Source organism: Pseudorca crassidens, chromosome 5, assembly GCF_039906515.1.
Source record: "Pseudorca crassidens isolate mPseCra1 chromosome 5, mPseCra1.hap1, whole genome shotgun sequence".
Lineage (NCBI taxonomy): Eukaryota > Metazoa > Chordata > Mammalia > Artiodactyla > Delphinidae > Pseudorca > Pseudorca crassidens.
The window spans coordinates 81,193,606-81,219,451 of NC_090300.1; the positions used below are offsets into that span (position 1 = coordinate 81,193,606).

A 25,846-nucleotide genomic window follows, 5' to 3' on the forward strand; every position below is an offset into this window, starting at 1 on the left:
AGCAGGTGGGGAGGACACATCACTACCTGTAAGGGGCAACGTGATGGATCCAGACAAAGGAAGTGCCCCAGAAGCTTAGAAGGCAGATGGTCCATTCTAAGAAGGAAAATAAGCTCAGGACAGTGGTTCCCAGTCCTGGCTGCTCATTAGAATCACCTGGGGAAGTTTTTAAGCATACTGATTCCCTGACCCTCCCGCAGATCACGACTTCAGAAGCTCTACCTGCAGCCCCAGCAAGTTTTTGTTTTTACACCTCTGATGTGTGCCACATGCCACCTGCTATATACCATCAAACCAGAGTAGGAGGGAAATGTTCTGCGATGTTGAAGGAGTTATGAAATCTGACCAGGTATTGACAAAAGCCGAAATGACAAAGGGGAAAGGTTTGGTGAAGTGCTAGCGTCTGCAATATCACACTCCTGCAACTTTTCTCATACGAAGAGTCTGCCGGGCGCCGTTCACCGTTTACCGAGTGCTCATGCACGACCTCCTCTGATCTTGGCTCCCTTTCCGTTAGACCAGGGATCTCAAGATGTGGCCCCTAGACCAGCAGCATCACCACCACCCAGGAACCTGTCAGAAGTGCAAATTCTCAGCCCCATCCCACACCTGCTCAGTCCAAACTCCCGGCGGGTCCTTGAGCGACTGTGTTTTAAGGAGCCTCCCAGGTGATTCTGACACCTGCCCCTGCCCTGCTCTGCTCTTCCTCCTCTCCCCGACATCTCTGCCCCCACCACGAGGTTCGGCTTCCCGTGTGCCCTACGCCGGCGCCCCCAGAAACCTCACCTGTTCTCACGGCCTCCCCACCACCTCACCACATTCAGCCAGGTCTGCCCGACAGCCAGCCAGGGGCAGCCAGCTACCGTGCCCACAGGGCCGTGCTCCTCACTGCAGGACCCTTCCCCGCATCTCAATGGACTCAGCGAGGGCACCTCCGCCCACACCCACACCCACTGGTCCCCGGCGTCTACACCGCATGAGAAACCTTGTTCTGCCAGGGATGACAGCCACCTGAGGGAAGTCCTGTCGGCTCCCACCTGTTTTACCTACCTCAGCACCTTCGACGGCCACCAGCGTCACACAGCTGAGCACCAGCCCCAGAGCAGATGGACTCATTACACCATTCAGCTCAATTCTAAAAGCCACACTCATCGATGGACAAGCAAAATTATGGGACCTCATTTTAAGTGTAAATGTGCCATTTGCAGTTCAAGAAGCATGTTTTGCGGGACAGGTGTGTGGGTCGGAGAGGGAGAGTGTCAGGCACTCCCAGGGGCCCGCCAGCCCAGCCCAGGCCCAGAGCCTTCCCTCCCTGCGTAGCCCTACCTGTGGTGGCCATCACTGCAGCCGCTGCAGCTTCCAGCACCCCCCATCGGCACCCCCAGCAAACAGGGGACTAAAGAAACACACGAAGCACTTAGAAAGGAAAGGCTGTGGCCTCTCCCTCAGGCTGGCAAGGGCCTTCTGAGATAGGGAGTCCAGAGAGAAGGGATAAGCTGGGCTGCGGAGGGGACCCAGAAGGGCTGAGAGCGTGCATCAGGAGGCCCTACAAGGGCAGCCCACGCAGCCAGTGGCTGAACTCTTACCCTAGAGCCCTGTGGGGTTGCTGGGCTCACCTCCACTGACGGTGGCGATTACAGTTCTGTCTGCCTTGTCCTGAGGGCGCTCTGTGGAGAAGCCACACTGACAGGCAGAGGGTCTGTGTGTGACAACTGCGTCTGAGGCACCGTTTCCCTGCCCCAGGGGAGACAGGAGGGCTCGACTTAGATGTTTGTAACTGTTCCCTTGGCACTTTCCCTGTCCGGCTTTGTTCTGTTGCGTGCACCTGTTTCTGTGACCACCCACCGTCCACCCAAATGTGACATCAAATAGTGGCTGCAGCAGGAACGAGGTCCAGGTGCCCACGGCCCCCCTCGCCCCATGCTGGCATCCAGCGGGGGCACCCAGACTGCAAGGCAGCCCCATGTCAGCTCTCTCCTCCGTTGAGCCTGGCTGGCAGCCTCTGCCTATGACTTTACAAAGCAGAGAGAGAAGCGATGGGGCCCATCATTGCAACCCCAATCCCTGCCGGCTGTGTGGGAACCCACTCCATGGAAAAGTGTCACTCTCCCGGTGAGCCCAGGCCAGGCTTAGGAGCAACATTCCAAAGACACTGGGTAAAGCTGGAGGGGCACGGAGGTTCCCCGAGAGCACATCCAGCCCAGCCCGCAGCCTATGGCCCCCACAGCTGTCCAGTGACCACAGCTCTGTCACTGCCACACGATTCCTTGTGGCAGACTCTGTGCAACCCTCTCCCCTCCTTAAGTTATAGGACACTCCCCGATGATTCTCTCCTCTTCCCTGCCCCCTACACACACACACGCACACGCACATGCACACGCACACATTCTCAGACGGGTAGGTGGGGAGCCAGCCTCCCGTCCTCTCCGAGCATCTCTGGCACAGACCCCAGAGCCTCAGCCCCCCTCATCCAGCACTGTCACATGCCCTTCCCCGCTGTCTCCACACCTGACCAGCATGTCCACTGTCAGCCCCCATCAGAAAGGTTTGCGCCACCAAGCCGAGGGCTTTATTTTGTTCATAGCTGGTTCCCCAGGGTTCCAACAGCTGCTGGCACATAGCAGGCGCTCTATAAATAGCCTGAGTGAGCGAGTGAATGATGCCGGCTGTTGCGCTGGGATGAGGCACTCACTGCTGGCTCTCTGGGCTCTGCCTACTGAGCTCCAGGAATCCTGCCAGGTGAAAATTCCTGACAGTGCGCTCTCAGATTGGCTCCCCTCCCTCCTACGATTCTGTCTCTCAGAGTGTGTGTGTGTGTGTGCGCACGCGTGTGTGTGCGCACTAATTGCACAGGACAATAAAAGTCATAAGAGTTCAGGAAGGGGAGAAATTACCCAAGCTCAGGGACTTAAAAGGATCTGGGTTGATAGATTATGCACAATTAATTGTGCTGCCGCCCTTCTCTAGCCAGTGACTGAGGCTCTGGGGGGGAAAGACAAAGGCAGTGAGCAGGAAAATGAGCTGTTCTGCCGGGGATGGAGAGGGAGGGGACAACCACAGAGAGTGGACTGGCCATGCAGAGGTCCTCATCTGCCACCCCCAACTGTCCTGCAGGAACCAGCCTTTTCTGCTGGGGAGGCTGGAGCCTCAACACCCTCTGCCCATTTACTCACCCATGACCTGCTACATCCCCTCCTCCCCCACCTCCCTGGGCTCTCCTCTACAGAGAATGTGAAAGGTCACCGAGGCCTTTTCACACTTCCCTCCCCACCCCTGACCCAGATAGACACATACACATGGGCGTTTTCGTCTGACTTTGATGTGGGTTGCTGGCCAGCAGGGCAGAGTGGCTGCAGGTACGTGGTGCTGTGTTTACTAGATGTACACGTGCAGTGGCGATCATTCAAGAGACTGGCAACTCACACTCCTGGGAGTCAGACCCAGGGATGAAAGGTGGGGGGTAAGAGTAGGAAGAAAGAGAAGAAATAAGGTGCTGGAGGCTCGGGAAGGGGAGGTACTCGACTTTGAGAAGTCGCAGCCTAAGTATCAAACCCTCCCCGGAGTCACTGTCAGTTGGAGTGACTGATGGCTTCTAGATCTGGCTCTGCCGCTAGCCAGCCTGTGGCCTCTGGCAGGGCCCTTGGCTTCCCGAGCTGCAGAATGCGGGAGTTGTCCATGAGCTGGATGGAGCTCTCTATTCCCCTACAGGGTCAAGTATTACTGAAGCATCAAGGCAGGCTGCCTGTATCCTGACGGATGGACCGGGAGCCAGAAGCCAGGACAGAGGGTGGAGACTGGGCCGCCTCCGGCAGCGGGTAGAAAGTGGACTACACTGAGGACCAGAGGCAAGGCCCCCAGCCTGTCTTGGACACTGTGTGCCTTGGCCAACTCAGCCTTCCTTTCCCCAGCAAAGAAGGGGTAAATCCCTTTCTTCCATCTGCTCGGGTCTAACACGGGATTCTGAGTGGATGGACCTGTGACCCCAGAGGGTGGGTAGCAGAGGAGAGGTGGGACGTGCCCCCACTTCAGAGACGTGAAAAAAATGCAAGATAAGGAGCGAGTGAGCAAAACAACACCGTCAGCATGCCTGCAAGGTGCCCCATGCAGAGGACAATGTGGAAGGAGGTAGCCGGAGGGCAAAGGCAGGAGACAGAACAGCCTAGAACAGCTGGGCCTTCAACTTGCCCGGACCTGGGTGGCTGGTCACTAGCTCTGATGACGAAGGGACTCCCACAACAGGAGTCTGGCTGTCCTCCTTGGTGCCAACCTCACGAAGGCACACGAATCATGTAGCAGAGTTCATGAGAGTGATGGGAATACGAGAAAGAGCGTGCCTTCTCATCCTCCACCTGCCTCCGCGGCCCAGCAGTCCTAGGGGGGACACGTCACCCCCACGAGGGCACAGCAGTGTGCCACAAGGTGTCTGAAGCCACGACACAAAACACGGCGTCTCTTCTGGAAGCCTGCTTTATCCCATGGTAATTTCAACACGCTCACATGTAAAGGAGCAAATGCTAAGTTCGAATCATTTTTGGAAGAAAACATGGGCTTCAAAATATGTTATGCCTGCCCTGGCAGGCCCCACGTCTTGGATCTGGGAAGCCAGCACTGCTCCAGGGGAAAGAAAGCAGATGGGAGAATGAGAGCAGGTGGTAAGGTAATGACCTTAAACCCTCAGGAAAAGAAGGCAGCAGGCGCCCCATCGGGCAGCCTCAGCCCCGTGAGAACCAGCCCCAGGAATTAGCACCCCGGGGCATGGCTCCCGCCTGCTGGCTCCGGCTCCGCCGTCCAGAAAGCAGCCCTCCGTGCCAAGGCCGAGCCCCGATGCCAGGCTGCAGGGCACGTGGGGAATACCAACTCCCTCACACTCAACCCACTTAAGAGCTGGACAACTACCACCAGCCAACCCGAGCGTGGCTGCTGAGATGTGAGCCAGGAGGTGGAGTGAGGGGAAGGGAGAGCTGACAAATCCCTGGACAGAAGCCAGAAACCCTACGGACACTTCAGAGCCACAGGTTACGGGGGCCCGGGGCCCAGCGGAGAGGGGTACGTGTGCCAGCCAGCACGCAGGCAGGAGCGGGGAGGAAAGCACCAGAAAAGCAAGAAAAAGAGAAGAAATATCCACACACAGAAGAGAGGAGGAAAAAGACCAAAAGAATGGGGGAGGCAGGGACCCGAGCAGGGAAGGAGCGACAGAAACTATCAAGGGAGAGGGAACAAAGCGGGAGAGAGGAGAGATGCTGGGAGGGAGGGACCGGAGAGACGTACGAGGCAGACACCCAGGGTGGGGAGAGACACGAAGACTGGAAGACACAGCCTCCCACACATTTCCATGAATACATGGGTCTGTATACACATGCATACACACGAGCACGTATGTGTACACACGTATGAGCCTGGCAGCTTCTGGAATGCTCTGAACCAGGCTATGCAGGGATGGGAGCAACTTGGAAGATTCAACTCCATATTTCACACAAGAGCAAACTGAAGCCCAGAGAGGGGCAGTGACTTGCCAAAGGTCCCACATCTATTTGCTGTCAGAGCCTGGACTCAGAGCCAGGCCTCCTGACCTGCAGTCCTGCAAGTTCCACAGCACTGCATAGCTCTTAAGGGCCAAAGCAAAACACCCTGTCCACTGGGCTGACTCTCACACCCAAAAGCTTCTTCAGGACCATCCTCACAATGACCAAGGGGTCCTCACCCAAGGAAAAGCTCTTGAAGACAAACACAGCATTTCCCTCCCTCCAGCTTCTTGGAATGTCCTGACAGTCTGGCCCAGATGAAAGACAACAAGAGTAGAATGGGATCTCACATTAAATTCTATTCTACAAAGATCTTCAACACAGACCCGGTAAGAAGGCAGAATATGTATTATTGTTCCATTTCACAGATGAGGAAACAGACTCAGGGTAACCGACCTGTCCAGGGTCATGGGGCTAGTAAGTAGTGGAGCTGACCCCTCAACCGGGGCCTGTGTTTACTGCACACACCTCTACAGACGCCTCACCCCGGAGCACTGTCTTCTCTCCCCCTAGGATGCCCTCTGTCCCCCTCACCTGCCTTTTAAGGGGGGAAAGCAGAGGGGCCATCACCCACCCCAAGCCCTGGCATCCCCATTCCCACCTCCGACCCTTCACTGGCAGGGCAGGAAGCAGAGGTGGGGAACCACACACAGCAGGGCCTACTCGAGGGCAGCTGTGCTCTGGCTGCCCACCTGCTGTTCCCCTGCTCACTCTCCCGCAGAGAGCACCCACCGGAGCGCTTCTGCCCATCCCAGGGCGTCTCATTCAGACTCATAAACACAGACTGAGTGCGTTTAGGACAACAGCTGAGGGCTGTCATCACAGGGTCCGGAGTGCACATGGTGGGTTCCCTTAATTAACGGGGCACATTCAGAAGTCTCAGAGCAGGAGTGGCTGAGCAGACGGGCAGAACCGGCTCATGTCCTTGGGGATCTCTTTGTGTAACGGTGATCTGTGAACTGCCACCCAGGGTGGCCTGCACGGACCAGAGCTCCGAGTTCTATCCCTTTGGCTGTTCTGGGAAGATTTAGCTGTATCCTGCCTCTGACTTCAAACTCGAACCCAGGTACTCCTGCTTGCAACATCATCCGTTATAGCTCCATATTCCACCTACCCATATTTAATATCGCAGTTTGTACTTCCTCTTAGAGGCATAAAGTGAGTAGCAATTATGCGAACAGTCAATCCTTTTGTCTTAAGGTTACCTCTTTTAAGCTCTAAGGTGCCCCCCCAGATTTTCATTTTAGAACATCAAAAGTCACAGGATTATTTCTCCCATTTGCACTTTTATTGATTCCAGACAGCATGTCTCCAAATGAGTCCTGAATTCTATTCTTGGTCTGTGTTCACACACTAACCCTGGCCCCATAAAGTCCTGCCTGTCCAGGGCCAGATGACCCGAGGGGCCCACACCACAGGGAGCTGCCTGCAGGGAAAGCCAGGGCACTTTAAAGACCTGCTATTCTGAGGTCTTTGCCCCAAATTTGAATTCGCCCTCCTCTGTGAAGTCTTCCTCAACCTTTCCAGGCAGAACGAAGTGACTAATCACCTGGCTAGGTGTCTGCTTCCTCTCCTCCTTGCACACTGCGCTCCTCGAGGACACTGTTAGCCATGTGTGTCCCTCAAAGCACAGAGTAAGTGCTCGGGAATGTCTGATGAATGGACCCAGATGGATGGCGCAGCTAAACGAAGCTCTTCTGCCCACTTCTGCCACCTACAAGCCTGATGAGAACTCCCTGTGATGAGGCTCTGTCAGCTTGGCAGGACTGATGTCATCTTTGGGTGTGGAGATTCCAAAGCACCCTGTCTCCTCTAATAGGCTTTAGTACTTTGCCAGTCACACAGATCACGCCTGGTAAAATACGGGAGACAGAGACACACCTGCAAGATAAGAACACTTCCAGCCCAACTATGAACTAGAAGTAACCAACAGCTACAATCTCGCCAACTGTCTAGTGAGCCGTCTGTTCCATTTCGCTGGTGTTTGAATCAACTGGGAGGCGTGAGGCCAGACAGGCACGTGTGTGTGTACATGCGCGCACATACACAAACACACACACTCACACACACACACACTCACACACCCTACAGCAAACACCGACTGGCTAAGACTTCTCCTGGTCTCATTCAGTGCTTTGTCAAAATATGAATCTCCTTCAATTCTCTCCAACGATGGGCAGGACCAGCTTGAGGCTATCAACTTATAAAACTGTTGTGTCCCAGAAGTTCATTTGCAAAATAGCCACTTAGAACTCAGAATAAAGCGGAAGAAGATTGCACTGGAGTGCAGCCCATAAAAGCTCACTGAACCCCACAGGGTAGCGGCAGGGCTTGTGACTTGGGCAAAGACAGAGACAGTAAAGGTTACAGAGATCTTTATGGGCCATGCAGGAAAAGAACTGCCTCTCTTCCCAGAAGAGCCCACCTCGTCCCCGTACTAACAAGACTGAAATACCGCCTATGCTCCTCTCCTCTCCTCTTCCCAAGCCCACACTCCCGATAAACTCCAAGTCCAGGTGAGGAGTGGCTGCACTCAGCGGCTCTGGAAACACCTCCTGTCCTTGTCAAAAGGACATGTAAATGCTGGCATCCACCAAGTGCAGCGCAGTGCCTTGCGTGCAGCCAGTGCTCAACAAACGTGCAAAGAATAAACCTATTCTTCCCGACCTTTTCCGTATGTTTCACTGTCTATGTGTCTTTGCTCTGTTTTTGCCGATCTATGCCCAACTGGGAGCTAATTATGTGACAAAAGGTGTGTGTATAGAACTCCCAGCAGCAAAAGCACTGAACACAGGGAGATGTGGCAATTACTCCTAATGACTGAAAGGAAAGGGAAGCTGAGCACACCGTGGACTCAAAACTCCCAAACTCAAAAGCATCAGAGGAATTCGAGCAAGAGCCCCCTTCGCCACACTCAGAAGCAGCTCTCCCTCCCACGGGCCGGCGCTTGCTTCTGCCACCGCAACACCGACAAGGAAGTCTCCGGGAGGGGCAGGCGAGGCAGGAGGAGAAGTAGCTCACAGCATCATCATCAGGACGCGTGGGGGCAGGGACGCAGGCCAGAGGAGAGAGCCGGAAGGACTGAGCCACCTGTCCAGGACTGACACATCTAATGGAGCCACCTTGGAGCCAAGGCAACAGACAGGTCGTCAGCTGGCTCCACCGCTTTTGCACCGTGGGCACTGGAGTCCTCTATTAAGGGCCCGGGCTACAGACCCCCCCACCCAATAAGCAAGCCCCCCGAGTGGCCCTGGAAATCATCTTGCCTCTTTGGGCACCAAGGCCCCCTCTGCCACCCACTGAGAAGGCAAAATCAAGTGACACAGGACAACAGAGTAAAAAGCAAAAGCACTACGGAGGAGGGAAGAAGAGGGGCGGGGCTGGAAAGACAGGAGCGGAGCCACACCTGCCCCTCCTCCAGCCCACAGCGTCCTGCAGCATTGCTGGGCCGGGGAGGGGGGGGGGCCTTCTGCAGCCATCTCTCCATCACATCCCCTCTCCCAGAGTATCAATCAGGAACAATTCCCACCCCACCCACCAGAGCCCACGCCCGGCCCTCCAGCCACCATACCCCACATCCCCAGGACATACCCACAGTCCACCCAGCAGATGGTGCCTTGTCCTTTCACTGCCTGGGCCACAGTAGACAATAACCTGAGATGACTTTCAGCTGCAGCCTCTGTGAAAAAACAAAAAAGTAAACATCTGTACCCAAGTACACCACGGCCTCCCCTGCCATCTTCCCTCAGGGGCAGGGAAGGACGGAGACCAGTCCTAGAGGTGAGGTCCTGAGCACCAGTTAGAACGTCGTCCCTGTGGCAACGGTTCTCTAAGAACAGCCCAGCTCTTCTCAGAAAGCTCTGCTCCCGCCAGCCTCACAGACCCAGAACCCTAACCCTAACCCGCCTTCAAGCCACACCTCACGCCTCACTCTTCCCAGAATCTCTCGGCCGGATCCTCAACTTCCAGTAGACTCTCTGACTCATTACTATTCTGGGAAACATTTTGAAAATTCTATAACCGAACAATTACAATTCTATAACTAAGCGGGGACCGAGTCTGCTGATTCCACACTGGTCTGCCCTGGTGCCCAACCTGGGAGCTGACAAGGGAGGGACCAGACCCTTCCTTCACTTGTGCGTCACACACTCACCTAGGGACTCGGCACAACGTGGTGATTTAACGAGGTTTACGTGTGACACTAGTCTCTGATGGACTGATACTAAAAGTACACAAGTCACCTCCACGGCCCTCTTTCCCAGCACTGGCAGTACCTCGGGGACAACCGCAGGGCCGTGGACTACGCCTCGGGGCCAGGCGGATGAACATGAGAAAGGAAGAGGCTTTGGGCAAAGCCCGTGGAAACTAGGAGGGCGGGTGCTTAGAAGCGGAGCCTCTGTGGCCAGGATTTCCACGCTGCCAGCCTGCAGCGGTCCACTGCTGGGTGGCTGTGGCCAGGCTGTCACCTTGCCCCGTCACCCCTGTGAGCTCCCTGGCAAGGGCCTCCACGCAGACGCTAAGGAGAGCGCAGGCTGCCTGCTGCCTTCCCCCAGCAGAAACCACAGGACACACTCCACAGCCAAGCAGAAATGATATGCGAACTAGCTACCTCCTCAGATCTCCTCTTCTAGTGTGGCTAACGGAAGCTGTTTGTGAACACAAAGCACGCTGAGCCTTTCACGCAGCGAACGGAAAGCATCCCGCAAGAGCCGTGCACGGAGCCTCCTGCAGGAGGCCCTCCCAGGAACCCCCCAGGCCCACAGGAGGAGGGGGCGCAGCCGAGGTGGGAAAGGCCACCCCCCACCCTTCCAGCTGGGCTCTGGGAGTCAGGGGAGGGAATGTAGAGCCATGTGAAGGCCCTCCCAACCCTGCCTTCCAGCCGTGGAAGGGGAGGCACTGGCTGGAAGGGGTGGCGTGGGGGGGAGAGAAGCCAGTTCCCGGCGCTGCTCCCAAAGCCCCGGGAGGTCCCCAAGTCTCAGGAGCAGGGCTGGGCAAGAGGCAAGGAGGCAAAATCACCCGGCCCGCGACCAGCGGTCCAAAGCAGGGAGGAGCCGGGCACACGGGCAGCACTGAGAGTTCCACTACCAAGAGGCAGAGACAGAGGCTGGGCGACGGCCCGAGAGAAAACAAGAGCGCTCCCAGCCCTGCCTCCGGCCCCTGCAAGCCCTGGTCTGGACACCTCGCCTTCCCACTCTCTCCTTTCCGAATCCTTGCCTGGTGGCGAGCCTCTTGTCGCTGCAGACTCAGAACATCTCTCCGCGCGCTCCAGCAGAGGAAGCGAGGCGGAGGCAGCAGCGGGACCAGCTCTACCGCCCACTGGCTGGTAGACCTCAGATCAGGCAGCTGTTCTCCCTGAACTCTAATTCCTCCCTCAACTGGACATTACCCGCAACCTCACAGCAAAGCAGCAAATGAGAGTGTGTCACACAAGTTCCTGTCAGATTCCTTCTAAGAAGATGAGCTTATGTGAGGGGACCCACCCAGGGAAGGACCTGAGCGAGTCCCTGGAGGGCACTGACGACCCCCCAGCTCCGGAAGCAGCCAAGGGGGCTGAGCCACGCTGGTCCAGGGCCCTAGACCCCAGGCCTCAGGAGCAACTCTGCTTTCCCCCTGCCTTGGTTTCCCCCTATTCTCGACAGGAAAGGAATGCTAGTCACATGCCGGGCTCCCAACAACAACCCCAGGGAGTGTGTGCCAGGCCCTGGGAAGGGCAAGCACGTGCCCGGGTGATTGGAGGATGCAGGTTCACGAGGGACACATATCCAAAACATCCATCGGTGCCCCACGCCAATGGGAGTCGAGGATGAGCTGCCAGGGAGAGCTGTGCCCGGAACCAGCCCCGCCACTGGCCGCTGCTCCTTCAGGGCACAGAATACTTGGCATCCTTGGGAGCAGCGAAAACACTTAACTCTGCTGGAACAGCATCAGCAGTCAGACGTTCAAAGTCGCGGCCAAGAGCTGAGCAAACCTCTCTCCATCCGTGATGCCCTCGCCAGCTTCAAGGTCAGAAGAGGCAAACCACTAGTCCTACCCCCGCTGAAGCCACCCTGTCCTGAGCGTGGAGCCCACTCCAAACTCAGTCTCTTGTTCTGACCCCAGAGCGGGACAGACTGGGGCCAGGCAGGGCCAGGGCTGCCAGCCTGGGTGCGTTCCCCCAAGCCTGGGACCAATTCAGCTGGCGACAGGTTGGCCCAGTCGATTAATCAACAGCTCTGGCGAAGCACGCCCTGGCAGGCCTGGCTGTGCTGTCCAGAGAGCCAGAGCGTCCATGCCGGGTGGTCACTGTCCTCTGTCCTCCTTCACACACACGTCCTCTCCCTCCTGAGGTACTAAGGGACTCCAGAAGGCTTCTCCTAAGAAACACTGGTAAAAGGGAACTGAAACGCCCTCTTAGGGATCCAAAAGCAGCAGAACTGACACCCCTGCATCTTCTGACGGACCTTCCCTGAGAGGTTTTTAGTCCCGGGGTCTCTGCCTCCCATTTCTGTCCCCGTTCCTTCCTTTCCATCCTGCCGCATCCCTGACGATGGCCCCAAGGCCAGGAGGGGCACTCACCAGATTTGGAGTAAAGCACCAGCACGTTATTCCGGGTCCTGAGAAGTTTTTTCAAGTCCTTGGGGTCAGAGATTCTCTCGACGAGTGAGGAGAACTTTGTAGAGGACAGCCACGTCGGCAGGACCACCTGGGGATCAAGGAGCCAAGGACCATGAGTCTCAGGTCCCGGCTGGGGCTGAGCAAGAAGGGGTGCCCCAGAGGTGCTGCCTCTAGGCACAGTTGCCTTGGGAGGGATAAGGCTCACCCCTCCTTCTCTCAACTCTACACTTGCCTTTCGCCTCATCCCCTCTCCAAATCGCCCCCCCTCCCACAGGGACTCTTCCAGACCACTTCCAGTCACCAGCTCACCCTTCATCTTTTTTATGAAGCCGTATGGACTGCACAGGTACATAAGCACGCTGCATGGACATTCTTGCCATCCTTTCAATCACGACCTCCCTGGGAGGTCAATGTCTGTACCCTACACTGCACCCAAACACCACACACTGGAGCAATGTGAAGACTCCATCCCACCTAGCAGCACCAAAGCCCCAAGTCCACAGGGAAGTATGATCACCTCTTAATGTGATCCCGTTTAGGGTGGGAATGGATGCGTGAGGGGTTTTCCACTCTCCCCACTTAGCCAATGATCTCAGGAGATCAGCCAACAAGAAACAAGCCAATTCTCCCAGAGAGAACCCTGAAAAACCTTGGGCCCTAGAAGTACCAGGCACCTCCGCAGGCATGAAGAGAGGTGGGCTGAAAAGCAGGGGCAGGGAAGGGGAGGTTGTTAAATGTTTGAACAAAGAGCTGTCTCACAGCAGATCCCCTCACCCAACCCACACAGCCCCCTGCCTAGCCGGCAGAAAACACAGGGGTTACCATCTACAAAGACTGAATAAGAAAAGCTCTGCCAGGAGACACCAGGCAAAGGTGGGAGGAAGTATGGACAAATTGAACCTAGAGATCACCCATCTCCCCTAAGCCCCTACCCCCCAGCATCTCCCTTCCCTTCTCCAGAATGTTGCCAATCTGATCCCCCCAAGTAGGTTAGAGAATTTTTCTCTAGGTTACCTGAGGAGCATAAGAAAAACAACCAAAAGATAGTGATTTGGAGACTCTTCCAATGAAACAGCTGACTTCCCATTCAAATACCCACTGTGAGGCCCTCCAAGTAAACAAGTACCCTCCACCCCCTCCCCACACTCAAGAGTCTGCAACCCACAGCCTATGTCTTGATCTTCATTACACACAGATAACCAAGATTCACCAGACGTCTGAGGGAAGCCCTCAACACAAAGACAGAGATGAGAACAAAACAATGGAAAGATGAAACTTAAAAAGAACAGAAGAAAACAACTAAAATTCTTATCCTCAGAGAAATAAAATGGTGCATCTATAAGACAAGAATAGAATGCTATGAAAAAGGAGTAGTCAAAGAGAATGATGAAAACCTCTCAGAAAGTAAAATTTCCATAGGGCTGAAGGTAGAACTGAAAAAACTCCTATGAAATAAAACAAAAAGATCAAGAAATAAAAAGCAGAAGAACAAGATAAGACAAATAATAGGTATTCACTAAGTGCAAGAGCCAAATTAAAGGAACTAAAGAAAAAGAAGAAAACAGAGGAAAAGAAATTATCCAGGAAATAATTCAAGAAAATATCCCAGAACTGAAGGATGTTGAGTTTCCAGGTGAGAGGGCCCAACATCACCAATAAAAAAAAAGACTCTCACCAAGTACATCATTGAAAAATTTCAGAACACTGCTGACAAAGAGGAGATGCTGAAAGTTCCAAAGGGAAACAAAACAAAACAAAACAAGAAAACCACCACACACAAAACATCAGGGGTCAGAACTGGCATAGGACATTTCATCAGCATACCAAAAGACAATGAAGCATTGCCTCCACAATTCCCCAAGTAACATGATTTCCAACTGGAATTCTATAACCAGCCAAACTACCTGTCAATTGTGAGTAGAGATTGACTCAGACAGACTTAAGGTCTCAGATGTGAAAAATTTACCACCAAATTTCCCATTCTCAGGAAGCAACTGGAACTCATGCTCTACCAAAACAAGAAATAAATAAAAAATGAGAAAGACATGGAACCTAGGAAACAAGGGATCAAACAGAGGAGAGAGGCAAGAAGTACCATGTTGATGGTGAAGAGAAGTCCCAGAACAAATGTCCTGACCCCACGGAGCAACCAGCCCAGAATGGAACAAGGACAGAGGACAGAGGAACGTGGTCAATAAGAAGTGGCAACTACAGATTATCCTATATGCTTGATCTTATAGATCAGTTAAATAATCTGACGAAAGTCACACAGCTAATAAGAAGCAGGTCCAGCATCTGAACCCCAGTCTCTCTATTTGACCCCAGGCCCTCTCATGCCACTGCCTCTTTGTAGCCAGAAGTCTCACATTGAGTCTGAGCTCTACCACTCAATAGCTAAGATGCCCGGGCAACATCACTCAATCTTTTAGACGCTTAGTGCTTCGCATCTGATGCGGAGAAAATGATACCTCCCTTGTGGGACAGCTGTGAGGATGAAATGGGGTAACTTATCGAAAATGCTTTATAAATCATAAAGCACTCTAATAGGATCAGTTACCGTAATATGTAATACAAATTTCCATCTCAGCAGAGTAGGAGATGGAAATGTGGCCATATTTTAGTGTTTCTAAATATAATCTGCCATTGGATGCAACTTTACCCTTCTCCCCAGGGTAAAACCATCAGGAGGAGCTGTCCAAGAATGATTTCTCCCTCATTCTGCCCCAGCAGGGCAGTGCATGATGCCTGAGGACCCCCTGCCCTCATGCAGCAACCTTGAGAGCTCACCAAAAAGTTCATTCCACCTTATTATCACGTTATTCCACTGCTCCCAGGGAGCTAACGCACTTCAGACTAAAAGGTCCATAGCACAGTGCGCATGGTTAAAGGAAAAAAATAAGAGAATCTGTTGGACACTGCTGTTTTAAATCCTCAAATAACCTGGCCAGTCAGAAAAACAATTACCCTTGCCCAGTGCCTCAGGACTCTGACCCGAAGACCAGCTCTCCTGAGGCTGGCCGGCACCTGCACTTCTGGACAGGGGAGCAGGAAAGGGGAAGGGAGGGCAGGCCCAGTGCCCACCTGCCTGGGTAGCACAGCAGGGTGCAGCTGGGCCAAGCGACAGCAAAGTGTCTACAGCAAAAACCACAAGAGCACCAAGTTTCAAGGCTTATCCACAGCTTCCTTCCTAGAAAGCCCGGCGAGTCCCTCAGGTCCTCTAACCAACAGCCACTCTCAGAGTAAACAAACCACTTTGCAGCCAGCCACCAAAGCCGCTGAGCCAGCGTTCACCCTCACACAGCAGAGAGCTTCATCTCCGCCAGAAGTACAATGATGCTGGGGCTTAAACTCACGGTCTGCGGCCGGCCTGGTTAAGAACCCTTTATGGAGGGTCCATCTCCTCTTCATCTCGTCCCATCCCTATTCCAGCCCCTAGACTAGGAGCACCTGGCCCCTTGAAAGCCCTGTTTGTCCAGCATAATAAACATGACAGACACACTGGCTGCCACACTCTTGAGCTTTGCAGAGGTACCCTGCTGGGAGCATGTTACAAGGTAAGTCCATGACAGCTCTCAGGAGACCCAGAGGGACCACGGAAACCAGACAGACCTAGGGCAGTCAGAGAGGGTCTGGGCTGGAGAGGGGTGGGAGAAGGCAGATGGGGCCAGGCTGGGGTGGAGGGTGGGGTCTTCAAAGCCTGGCTCAAGAGCCCCTCTGGCTCGATCTCAGACTGGACAGTCGTCAGAAGGCTGGAGTGAAGGGACCTGCTGGGTGGCTGCCCAAGTGGAGCGAAATGGGTCAATCCAAGAGCCTCAAGGGAAAAACAACAGAACTCAATGATTATTCATATGTAAGCAAGGAAGAAAGAGAGTAGAGGCTAAAATGACCCAAGGATTCTGTGCTCAGAAATGGAACAAGAACCAAAACTGGAAGAACTGGGAAGCAGCAGCAGCAGAAGAGGCTTCTGTCGTATGTTGAGGAAGGTGATAATAAGCTTGGGTGCAGACATGTGGACAAGACGCCCCAATGCAGGTGTCCTCCAGGCTGGAGAGTGAGGTCAGTGAAGTCTCAGGGGTCGGGGTCCAGGGGGAGAAGTCAGGAAAACCCTCAGCTGAGGAGGAGGAGGAAGGACCAGGAGAAAGGTGGGAAGAAGGTAGGAGGTACCACAGACCTGGTACCTGGTCAACACAGACCAGGGAGGAGACACACAGGAAATCAGGTGTGATGTGCAGGCGAAGGTCAGGGCCAAGTCCCCAGGGATGTTCCGAGAGCATTCTGGTGATGGGAGGGCGGCCGGAAGCCAGGCTGCAGAGAGAAGCACACCCCACGCAGCGGGGAGCACAGGCGGCCGCAGGGTCGGGAGAAGGATGGGCTGTCTCCACCTAAGACAGGGAGCTGCATGGACGTTTGTGGGCACTGGAGAGGCAGGATTTGCAGGGAGAGGATTTGAAAATTTGGGAACAAGAGGAAAATAGGATAGGTAGATCCAGGGGGAACTAGGGGGAACCAGGGGACTTTGGTGTGCAAAGAGCTAAGATGCTCAGTATAAGATCCCTGAGAGAGGAGGGGGAAAGGCCCTTGTGTCTGGCCTTAGACAGACCCTCACCTTAGCAAGCAACCACAGGGGCAAAGGGAGCGAGGCCCTTTCCTCCCTCCCCTAACCCCAAGGGGACTCTCCTCCGGCCACTTAACATTCTCCTTTCTCCTCCACTTCAGTCGATTTTAACCTTTCCAGTGTGCACGCTCCTTCCTTTCTTTAAGATACAGCTCCAGTAAGCCTTGGGTCTCCTTGCCAAGAGCCTTCCTGCAGACTTCATAAGGCACAAGCCACAAACCTTGCTAACAACAATAACTAAGGCAACTATAACAACGTTAATGATACACAAACTCTCTGCTTTGTCAAGCCCTCAGCGGGGATGGGGCAATGTTTGAGAAGGAAGCCAGCCACCTTCGGAGCCAGCCATGGAACTGCTCCTGGGTTCCGCAGGCTCTTTACATTCTAAGTCTTTCCCTTTGGAGGTAGAGGAGAGAAAAAAATCCCCTTTGTGCCCTATGCAAACTCCTTCTTTCCCCCAATAATTGTTTTCTTTCTGCCCCAGCCTTAACAGTACTTACATCAGGGCTGAGCTACCCCATGGGCTGGGCTGAGATCCATAAAACCTTTGCCTGGGTGCAGGGAAGAACGGCTCCCTTCCGCTACTGCTAGGGAATACAGGCCCCCAAAGCCAGGTCCTGCTTGCATCAGAGTCAGTGCCCGCCCCCCCACCCCGCCATCAAAGTACCGGTCCCTCCAGCCTCCAACCCCTGTCATAGTACTACACCCGCCTCAGAACACTGGGCCCCTCCAACAGAGAAGCAGCCCCCTCCACCCTGAGCCCCTTCCCCCATCAGAGCGCAAGGCGCTCTGCAGAGCCCACTCAGGGTGCCTGGCACGAAGTCCTCACCTCCACCCTCCACCACGGCTGCAGGCAATGAGGTCGAGGACACTGACTTCTCCCCCTCACCTTCCAGACTCCCTGCAGTGCTCTCCTAACAGGTGTCTGCCCTGTTCAGGGCCCACCAGACAAATGGTCCTCCAGCCTGGAGCCTCACGCTCCTGTCCTCCCTTTGTGGTTTCCCCACACCCCTCAGACACCACAGAAAGAGCACTGCTTCTGGAGTCAGACAGACCTGGGGTCAAAGCCAGGCACTATCACTTATAGCTAACTGATCTCAGATGTTACGAGTGTCATTTCCCTGCCTATAAAGTGGAGAAGATAATACTGATATCTGCGGGGTTGCGGGGTTGGCTGAGGATTAAAGGAGGGGGAGAAAAGTACATAGAGAACCTAACATAATGCTTGGCACACAGTACACAATCATGGTAATTATCTGTATTAGTACCATTAGTGAGACAAATCACAGAGCAAGGGCAACAGAAGAAACGGCACCTTTTCCTCTCCAGGGCCCTGCCGGCAATCAGGCAAAACAGCACATCCAGGCAGGAAGAAATGTGCACGTACACACATGCAGCATCAAAACCTCGAGTGATCACCCGTCAGCACAGCAACCATCGGGCCACACAGCACATGGAGGACGGTCCTTCCAGGTTTTGTGCCCATTTGCCCCTCACAATAACCTGATGAGTGGGCACTAGCCTCATCCTACAGATGAGGAAACTGAGGCTCAGGGAGGTTAGCTTACTTACCAAGGTCACACACAGTAGGTCAAGTTGCAGAGCTCGGACTAGAGCTCGGGCCTCTCGGGTCCTGGCCAGAGGTGTTTGCTTCCCTCCACCCCACAAGCTCCTTGGACTCGCAGCGACGCACGTGGACCACCTTCCCAGGAGCACCTCCTTCCCCAGCCAGGCCCATCAAAGCAGCCAGGAAAAGCCCAAATCTTCCAGAATCCCCTGGCAAGGAGAGTCCCAGCAGGGATTTACACTAACCCTCTGCTCCCCGCAAGCCTAGAGCACCCTGTTGTCGACCACCCTTCTCGGGACCCTGGGGCAGTCAGCCCAGATCTGCCATTAATCAGAGGTGAGTACAGGGGTCCGGGCTCCCTTCTGCCTCGCTGTCCCTCTAACACACCACACTCACAAGCTCCTCTCTTCACTTAACCTCACCCACCATCACCACCAGCCTAGACATAAAGAGTCATACAATTCTGGAAAATAACAGGGAGAACAGTCCTTGCCACATTACACCCTCAGCTTTAAAAAGCTCCAGATCTCTGGGGCGCATGCCAGCACCCTCACATTCTCTATAGCCCGGGAGGCTGTCTGTCGTTATAGATTCACTATTCAATGCAGATCATGAAGCCAGAGGTATTCTATTATGTAAAAGCAACTTGCTAAAGGAAAAAGAGTTGAAGACAGAAGGTTAACATTACGGAAAAAGGGTGGAGGTGGGACTTGACCTTTTTTGCTCTGTCACCTGAAAAAAGATACCCTTCTTATGTTGGGAGCTGTGAAGAAACTGGTTTAATTTAGTGTAGCCCACATTTTGCTCAAAATAGTTTTGAAATGTCAGAATCTAAGTCTAGACTCTTAGGAAGCTAGTGGTAAAGGGATCCAGGAATAAGGTTAAAAACAGATGACTTGAACCCAAGGTCAGAGAACTCCAGCTGGCTGAGTATTTGAGAGCTAGAGGTTTGTTAGAAAGAGTCAGAGACCCAAGTTTTGTGCTGGCTTTGATACTTACTGACTATGTGACCTTGGACAAGCCATGTCTCCTCTCTCCTTTCTCTGTAAAATGAAGGGGTTGAAAGTGATTTCCAAAGTCCCTTCCAATTGTGATATTCTGCAAACCTAGTTTCATGACCACTACCAGAGAAGTACGGTGAGGTAATTACCCCTCATGAAGGAACTGCTGAGTTGCCCTGGGCATGTGGCCACCCACATTAAAAGTCAAACCTCTCAGTCTTCCTTGCAGCAAGTGCCCCTGGCATGTAAACAGAAGTGTTATGTGGCAACTTTTAGGAACTGTCCCTCATAGACACCTGGTATGAGTCTTCTTAGCCTCTTCCTGCTTCCTGCTTGCTAGAATTTGGAAAGATGGCTGGAACTCAAGCAGCCACCTTGAGACAATGAGGTAGAAGGACTTGCTAAAAATGTGGAGTTATCAAGATAGAACGTACCTGGGACCCTGATACCACAGAGGGATATACTGGCCCTAGAACACCCCTTTCCAGCTTCTATGTGAGTGAAATAAACAGTCGCTTTAAGGCACTATCATTCTGGGTTTTCTGGCACACATGCAAATAGATCTTGTATGCCTACTGAAACAAAAGCTTTAACTAGAAAGAAATACCAACATCTGCTCCAGTTGGGATATTTCAAATCATTGAATCATGCATTATACTTTAGATAAACTGTTACAAGGAAGGAGACAGCGAGACTATCAAGGATCTGATTTACTGTGTTCCTCCTAATTACCCGAGTTGCACTATGCCTGTTCCTAACAGTATCTTGGTCACCTGGTGACAGCTACCCACAAGTGAAAGGAAAATTAGCTAGTAACTCTCCAGTTTCCCCACAACCTCAGCCCTTTACTAGTAAGGGGACCACTGCAGGCAACCAGAAGGCCAGGACATTCCTTGTAGTTCACAGGCTTGAGCTGGGCTGGTTGGTTTCCCAGATACAAGACTCCTCTCAACGTTCCTCACATGCCATCTCCAGCCTCCAGGTAGCCCTCCAGAGCCAAGGCCTCAAAATCTCCTGAGGCTGCGCAGTACAGAGGAGCCCGGAAGGCTGTGGAAACTAAACATGTTAATACATAGAAATCCGTGTCCCACCATTTCATTTTGGATGGCTCCAGTCATTAGAAAGTCAAGTTCCTCCCCCTCCCAAGCCATTCTGCCAGCCTATCACACTCTGAAGACAGCAAACACATTCCCTCTTAGGATTCTGTAGGGGAAATTCCCCGACTCCTCATGTGCCCCCAAGCCCCTCACTGTCCTGAATGATCTGCCCTAGACATCGCCATGTTCCTGGTTCCCAATGTGACTGACCCCAAGGCTGGGAGCACGGTGGCAGAGCCTGAAGAGGGTAACGTGCCATATTACACTATAATTTACTTTTGGAAATAAATACCTATGCTTTCATAATTCACAATACAGGAAATTAATCTCAACACAAATCTTGATTTTTGGATCATGGTTTTCTTAAAAAAACTGAGAAACACCATTAGTGAATCTCTTAAAATATGGCAGCCAACCGCCATACAGTGCTGGCAAAAGCCTAAACCAGTACATTTCTTTTGGAAAGCTATTTGGCACAATTAATCAAGTATCTTAAAAGTATTTACGCTCCTCGACTCCGTAACTCCACTTTGGGGAATGTGTCCCGAGGAAATCAGCAGAGATTCTGACACATACATGACTTGCTCGGTCCTACTCATAAGAGTCAAAAATTGTAAACGACCTAAATATTCAACAGCGGGGGAGTGACTACTTAGAGTAAACCACTCAACAGAATAAAACGTGCATTTACACGATGTTTTCAAAGACTGTGCAATGAAAAGATATTTTTTTTAATGTTAAGTTTTTAAAAATAGAATTCAAACTGTACATGGTATGATTACAACTATACACAAAATTATGCTCAGAAAATAACTGGAAGAAAAAATGCATCAAAGTAAGGCTTCGTCCTTGTGCATATTTTTCTAACTTATCATAATAGGCATGTCCAATAGAAATACTTAAAGAAACAAAATTTACCATCATTTGATTACCGTCATGGAAATAATTAACAATCTCAAAGTATTTCCCCACCACAAGAAAATATAACTTTACAGTTGAGACACCTGACAGAAACCTCCTCAACTAAGGGACCAACAATAACACCACCAGTAATGGGTCAAATCAACTTATGTCTCCTGATACAATGCTCTAAAGGGAAACATCCAAAACCAAATTGAGGGACATTCTTCAAAAATGTCAAGGTCCCGGGCTTCCCTGGTAGCGCAGCGGTTGAGAGTCCGCCTGCCGATGCAGGGGACGCGGGTTTGTGCCCCGGTCCGGGAAGATCCCACATGCCGCGGAGCGGCTGGGCCCATGAGCCATGGCCGCTGAGCCAGCGCGTCCGGAGCCTGTGCTCCGCAACAGGAGAGGCCACAATAGTGAGAGGCCCGTGTAACGCAAAAAACAAACAAGCAAAAATGTCAAGGTCCCGAAAGACAAAGACTGAGAAACTGGCCCAGATTAAAGGAGACTAAAGAGATATGACAATTAAATTCAACATGTGATTCTGGATTAAGTCCCGAGCCAGGCGCTGCATTCCTGACTTTGATCATTGTACTCTGGTTATGTAAGAGAATGGAAACACTGAAGTGTTTATGGGGGCAAAGGAGAGTCATGTCTGTAAACTTTATATATGCAGAGGGAGAATATGATAAAACAAATGTGATAAAATGTTAATATTTGTGGAATCTGGCCGAAGGGCAGATGGAAATCTTTTATATTCTTCTTGCAGCTCTTCTCTAAGGCTATTTCAAACTTAGAGTTAGGGGGAAAACACCTAAAATAAGACAGAAAAAAAAGAGATGCCTAGAATACAACCAAATACTGCCCCCACCTCTTCCACAGGCTTCCTGAAATCCTCGGCCATCTATCCAGTGTCACGGGCACTTTCCCATGTAAGAGCAGTGCTCACCTGCCCTTCTTCACTTCCAGCTGACTGACTGCTCACTCCTCTGCTCACCTGACATTGTGTAGTTTTTTTAATAAGAACTATTATACAGAACCTGCAAAGAACTTTGCATGCAACACGTACCTAGAATGGCTTTGATGAGTGAGGGGGGGGGGAGAAATGCTAATTCTTAAATATAGGTAATTTATGCCCCTTAAATGGGCAAATTTTAAGCATCTGTCACTGAGCACTATGGCTAAATACCCTCTTCACAAGGAGCTAATAAGGCCTAACCTCAAACCTAGTTTGAAGATTTCGCCACTGATATTTCCCAATGTTCAAATAAATGTCCACCACCCAGCAGACTTTGAAATAAAAACAAGCACCGCCTGGATGGCGTGTGTGTGTGCGTGTGTGCGCGTGTGTGTCTGTGTGTGTGTGTGTGCGTGTGTCTGTGTGTGTGTGAGAGTGACAGAAAGACAGAAGCCTGGCCCTGGGATGTGGACCCCTGACTAGCTACAGCCGAGGAGCTAAATGTGCTTAAGAAAGACAGAGAAGTAGGAAAGTGCTTGGCTGGCACAGAACCCAAGAGAGGATTCTTTAATCCCTACATCGAGGGCCTAGGGATGCGGCCATGATAATGATAAGAGCTGCAAGTACAGAGTGTTTGTTGCGTGACCAGGAGCCAGCTAAGCTGCTCATGTGACTAGTTCATCTAGTTCATTCTCTTGGCAAGTGAATTAAGTAGGTACTTTCATTATACCTATTCTATAGATAAGGAAGCCGAGACAAAGAACACTTAGAGACTTGCTCAACGTCACTGGCAAGTAGGTAAGAGAGCTGTGACTCAGACCCAAGATGAAGTGGAAAGACCGATTCCTAGAGCCACACACGTCTCACCGCTTGCTCCTATAAATGCACAGCCAGCTGCACGTCTTATATTTTGCTTCCTTTAAAAGCCACACCGTATACATGGGCTACACAGTTTTCCCACCTGTTTCCACAGCACAAACGTGGCTGTCAACAAGGGAGAGTTCAGAGGCAGGACAACTGATCTGAGAGCTTATGAAAACAGGTTTTCTTATCCTGAAATTGCAACTGCAGTGCATTTAACCAGGACTTAAGTCCTAAAGCTTTTAATGTTGTGGAAAACCTCTTCTAGAGCCAAGAGGGCTCTGGGTTGCTGCCAGCCTGGTGTGCCGGGCCTGCTAACGAGGAAGAGCTGGTTGGAGGGAGCAGAGAATTAGGTAGCAGGGACGAAGGAAGAGCAGGTGAATTCCCACTCCGGAAACCCAACCCTGCCTCAAAGCTCCATTAATTGAAAATAACAATTCAAGTGCTCATGACTCATGAGGTAAATCTGTGCTTTGACATACAGTATATCATTCAGTCCCCTAAAGCTGAGGGTCTAAACCGGCATTTTCTACCCCTCTGGCCTTAACCCAAGAGCCAAGTCATAAAATCACTTCGGTGGGTTACCACCAGCATTTTTAAAAATAACATTAAAAAGGAAACATCCATGCTTCCCTGGTGGCACAGTGGCTAAGAATGCAAGGGACATGGGTTTGAGCCCTGGTCTGGGAAGATCCCACATGCCACAGAGCAACTAAGCCCGTGTGCCACAAATACTGAGTCTGCGCTCTAGAGCCCGCGAGCCACAACTACCGAAGCCCACGTGCCTAGAGTCCGTGCTCCACAACAAGAGAAGCCACCGCGACGAGAAGCCTGCGCACCGCAACGAACAGTAGCCCCTCTTCGCCGCAACTAGAGAAAGCCCGCATTCAGCAATGAAGACCCAACGCAGCCAAAAATTAATTAACTAATTTTTAAAAATTAAAGAGAAAAGGAAACATCAGTCTGTACCATAAGCAGCAAGACTGTTTTTGGTGAAAAATCTGCATCTGTTATGTTCATATAGACATATATGTACTTGATTATAATGTAAAATGCAAAATTGTTCTTCCAGGAGTTGCAGTAAAAATGTTTGAAAAACTGCTATAAATAATCTGTGTGGGAGGTGGTACCATTCCCACTTTACAGATGTGAAAACTGAGGTTCAAAGAACTTAAGGAGGGCTTCCCTGGTGGCACAGTGGTTGAGAGTCCGTCTGCCAATGCAGGGGACGTGGGTTCGTGCCCCGGTCCGGGAAGATCCCACATGCCACGGAGCAGCTGGGCCCATGAGCCACGGCCGCTGAGCCTGCGCGTCCGGAGCCTGTGCTCCGCAACGGGAGAGGCCACAACGGTGAGAGGCCCGCGTACCGCAAAAAAAAAAAAAAAAAAAAAAAAAGAACTTAAGGAATTCAACTTGGGTGAAGTAAAAGGGCAGAGCCGGGACTCAGAGGTCTTCTGGGCACAGATTAGAACCTCTTCTCTTTGCCCATCAATGTGCACACTTCCCACTGGTATCCCTCGAGGTCTCTCCACTCCCCAGAGCTCCACCCAGAACAAGACCTGAAAGGCCAGCAAGTCTGCTTTCCCTTCCAATCTAGCTACTGAGCACAACCAACAAGAAAGAGCTTCGACGACTGCCTAAGCCATCTTCTCTGCTACCCGCTTGTGCACACTTCCCTAAACGCCTGCAGAGAAACGCAAAAACGGCACATGCTTCAGCCAAGTGATGCCTCACAGTGTCACCAGTGTGTGTGACTTGTAACATGGGCAGAAGTTGTGCCACACCACTCGGCCCAAAGCTGCAACCTTGGCTGGCAAAATACTGTCCACCACGTAAAATTAATGTTAACTTGTAAATGTCTCCAGTTTGTAGTTGCACAACAGCAATAAGTATAAGCTGTTTGGAAATACAGATTCCTGGGCCTTCCCCTTGAAGAAAATCACCTCGTGGATCTGGAGAGCCCAGGAATCCATTTTTACGCATACCTCCCTAAGACGGTTGGATTCACAGCCAGTTTGGAGGGCCCTTATTCCATCTTTTAAAAACCCCCTCCCTGGACTCCATACCACTCCCCTCTCCCTCACAGCCAGAATGTTCCATCTCCCTCCCCGCCTTCTACCCACTCCTCAGCATTGTCAGAGCTGTCAGCCCCCCACCATCAAAGAGGCTCTTGGTGGGGGTCCAGCAATGACCTCCACATGGATAACCCAACGGGCACCTCCATTTCTCGTTTTGCTCAGCCTCTTGAACCTAGGCAGAACTCGCTTGGTCTCCCTTCTACCTCTCCAGCCACCCTTCCTATCTTCTTTGTAAATCCACCTCCACCATCCTGCAAATGCGGGAGTTCCTCAGGGCTCACTCACTCAGTCCATCTTCTCTTCCTGCCCCACACCCTCCCCTGGGGTCCCCCACCTGAGCAGCACCCCTAAATTAACATCCTCAGCCCAGACCTCTTTTCTGAGCGCCACACCCTCACATCCTGCTCACTCAGCGGCTCTTAAACCGGGGTCAAGTATAATTCTCAAATGTTAAAAACCCAATTCTCATACAAACAAAGACTGAGCATATTTCAAAGGGTTATTAACTCATTAATAAGGGACCCACTAAAATGACAAAGCTTGGTCAAAAGAGGATATAAGAAAAAAAAGGTTAATAAAAAGATTTTAAAAAGAGGTTATAGGGAATTCCCTGGCGGTCCAGTGGTTAAGACTCCATGCTTCCACTGCCG

General features: G+C 52.0%; 1 protein-coding gene across 1 annotated transcript in view; it reads right to left on the reverse strand.

Annotated features, from left to right (window-relative positions):
- PDIA5 (protein disulfide isomerase family A member 5) overlaps positions 1 to 25,846 on the reverse strand; it is a 92,344-nt gene that overhangs the window by 58,660 nt on the left and 7,838 nt on the right. Inside the window, exons 2-3 of the mRNA XM_067738691.1 lie at positions 12,078 to 12,204; positions 9,114 to 9,201 (exon numbers count right to left, since the gene is read on the reverse strand). Of these exons, the coding sequence (XP_067594792.1) occupies positions 9,114 to 9,201; positions 12,078 to 12,204 (215 nt within the window). The remainder of the gene's footprint in view (positions 1 to 9,113; positions 9,202 to 12,077; positions 12,205 to 25,846) is intronic.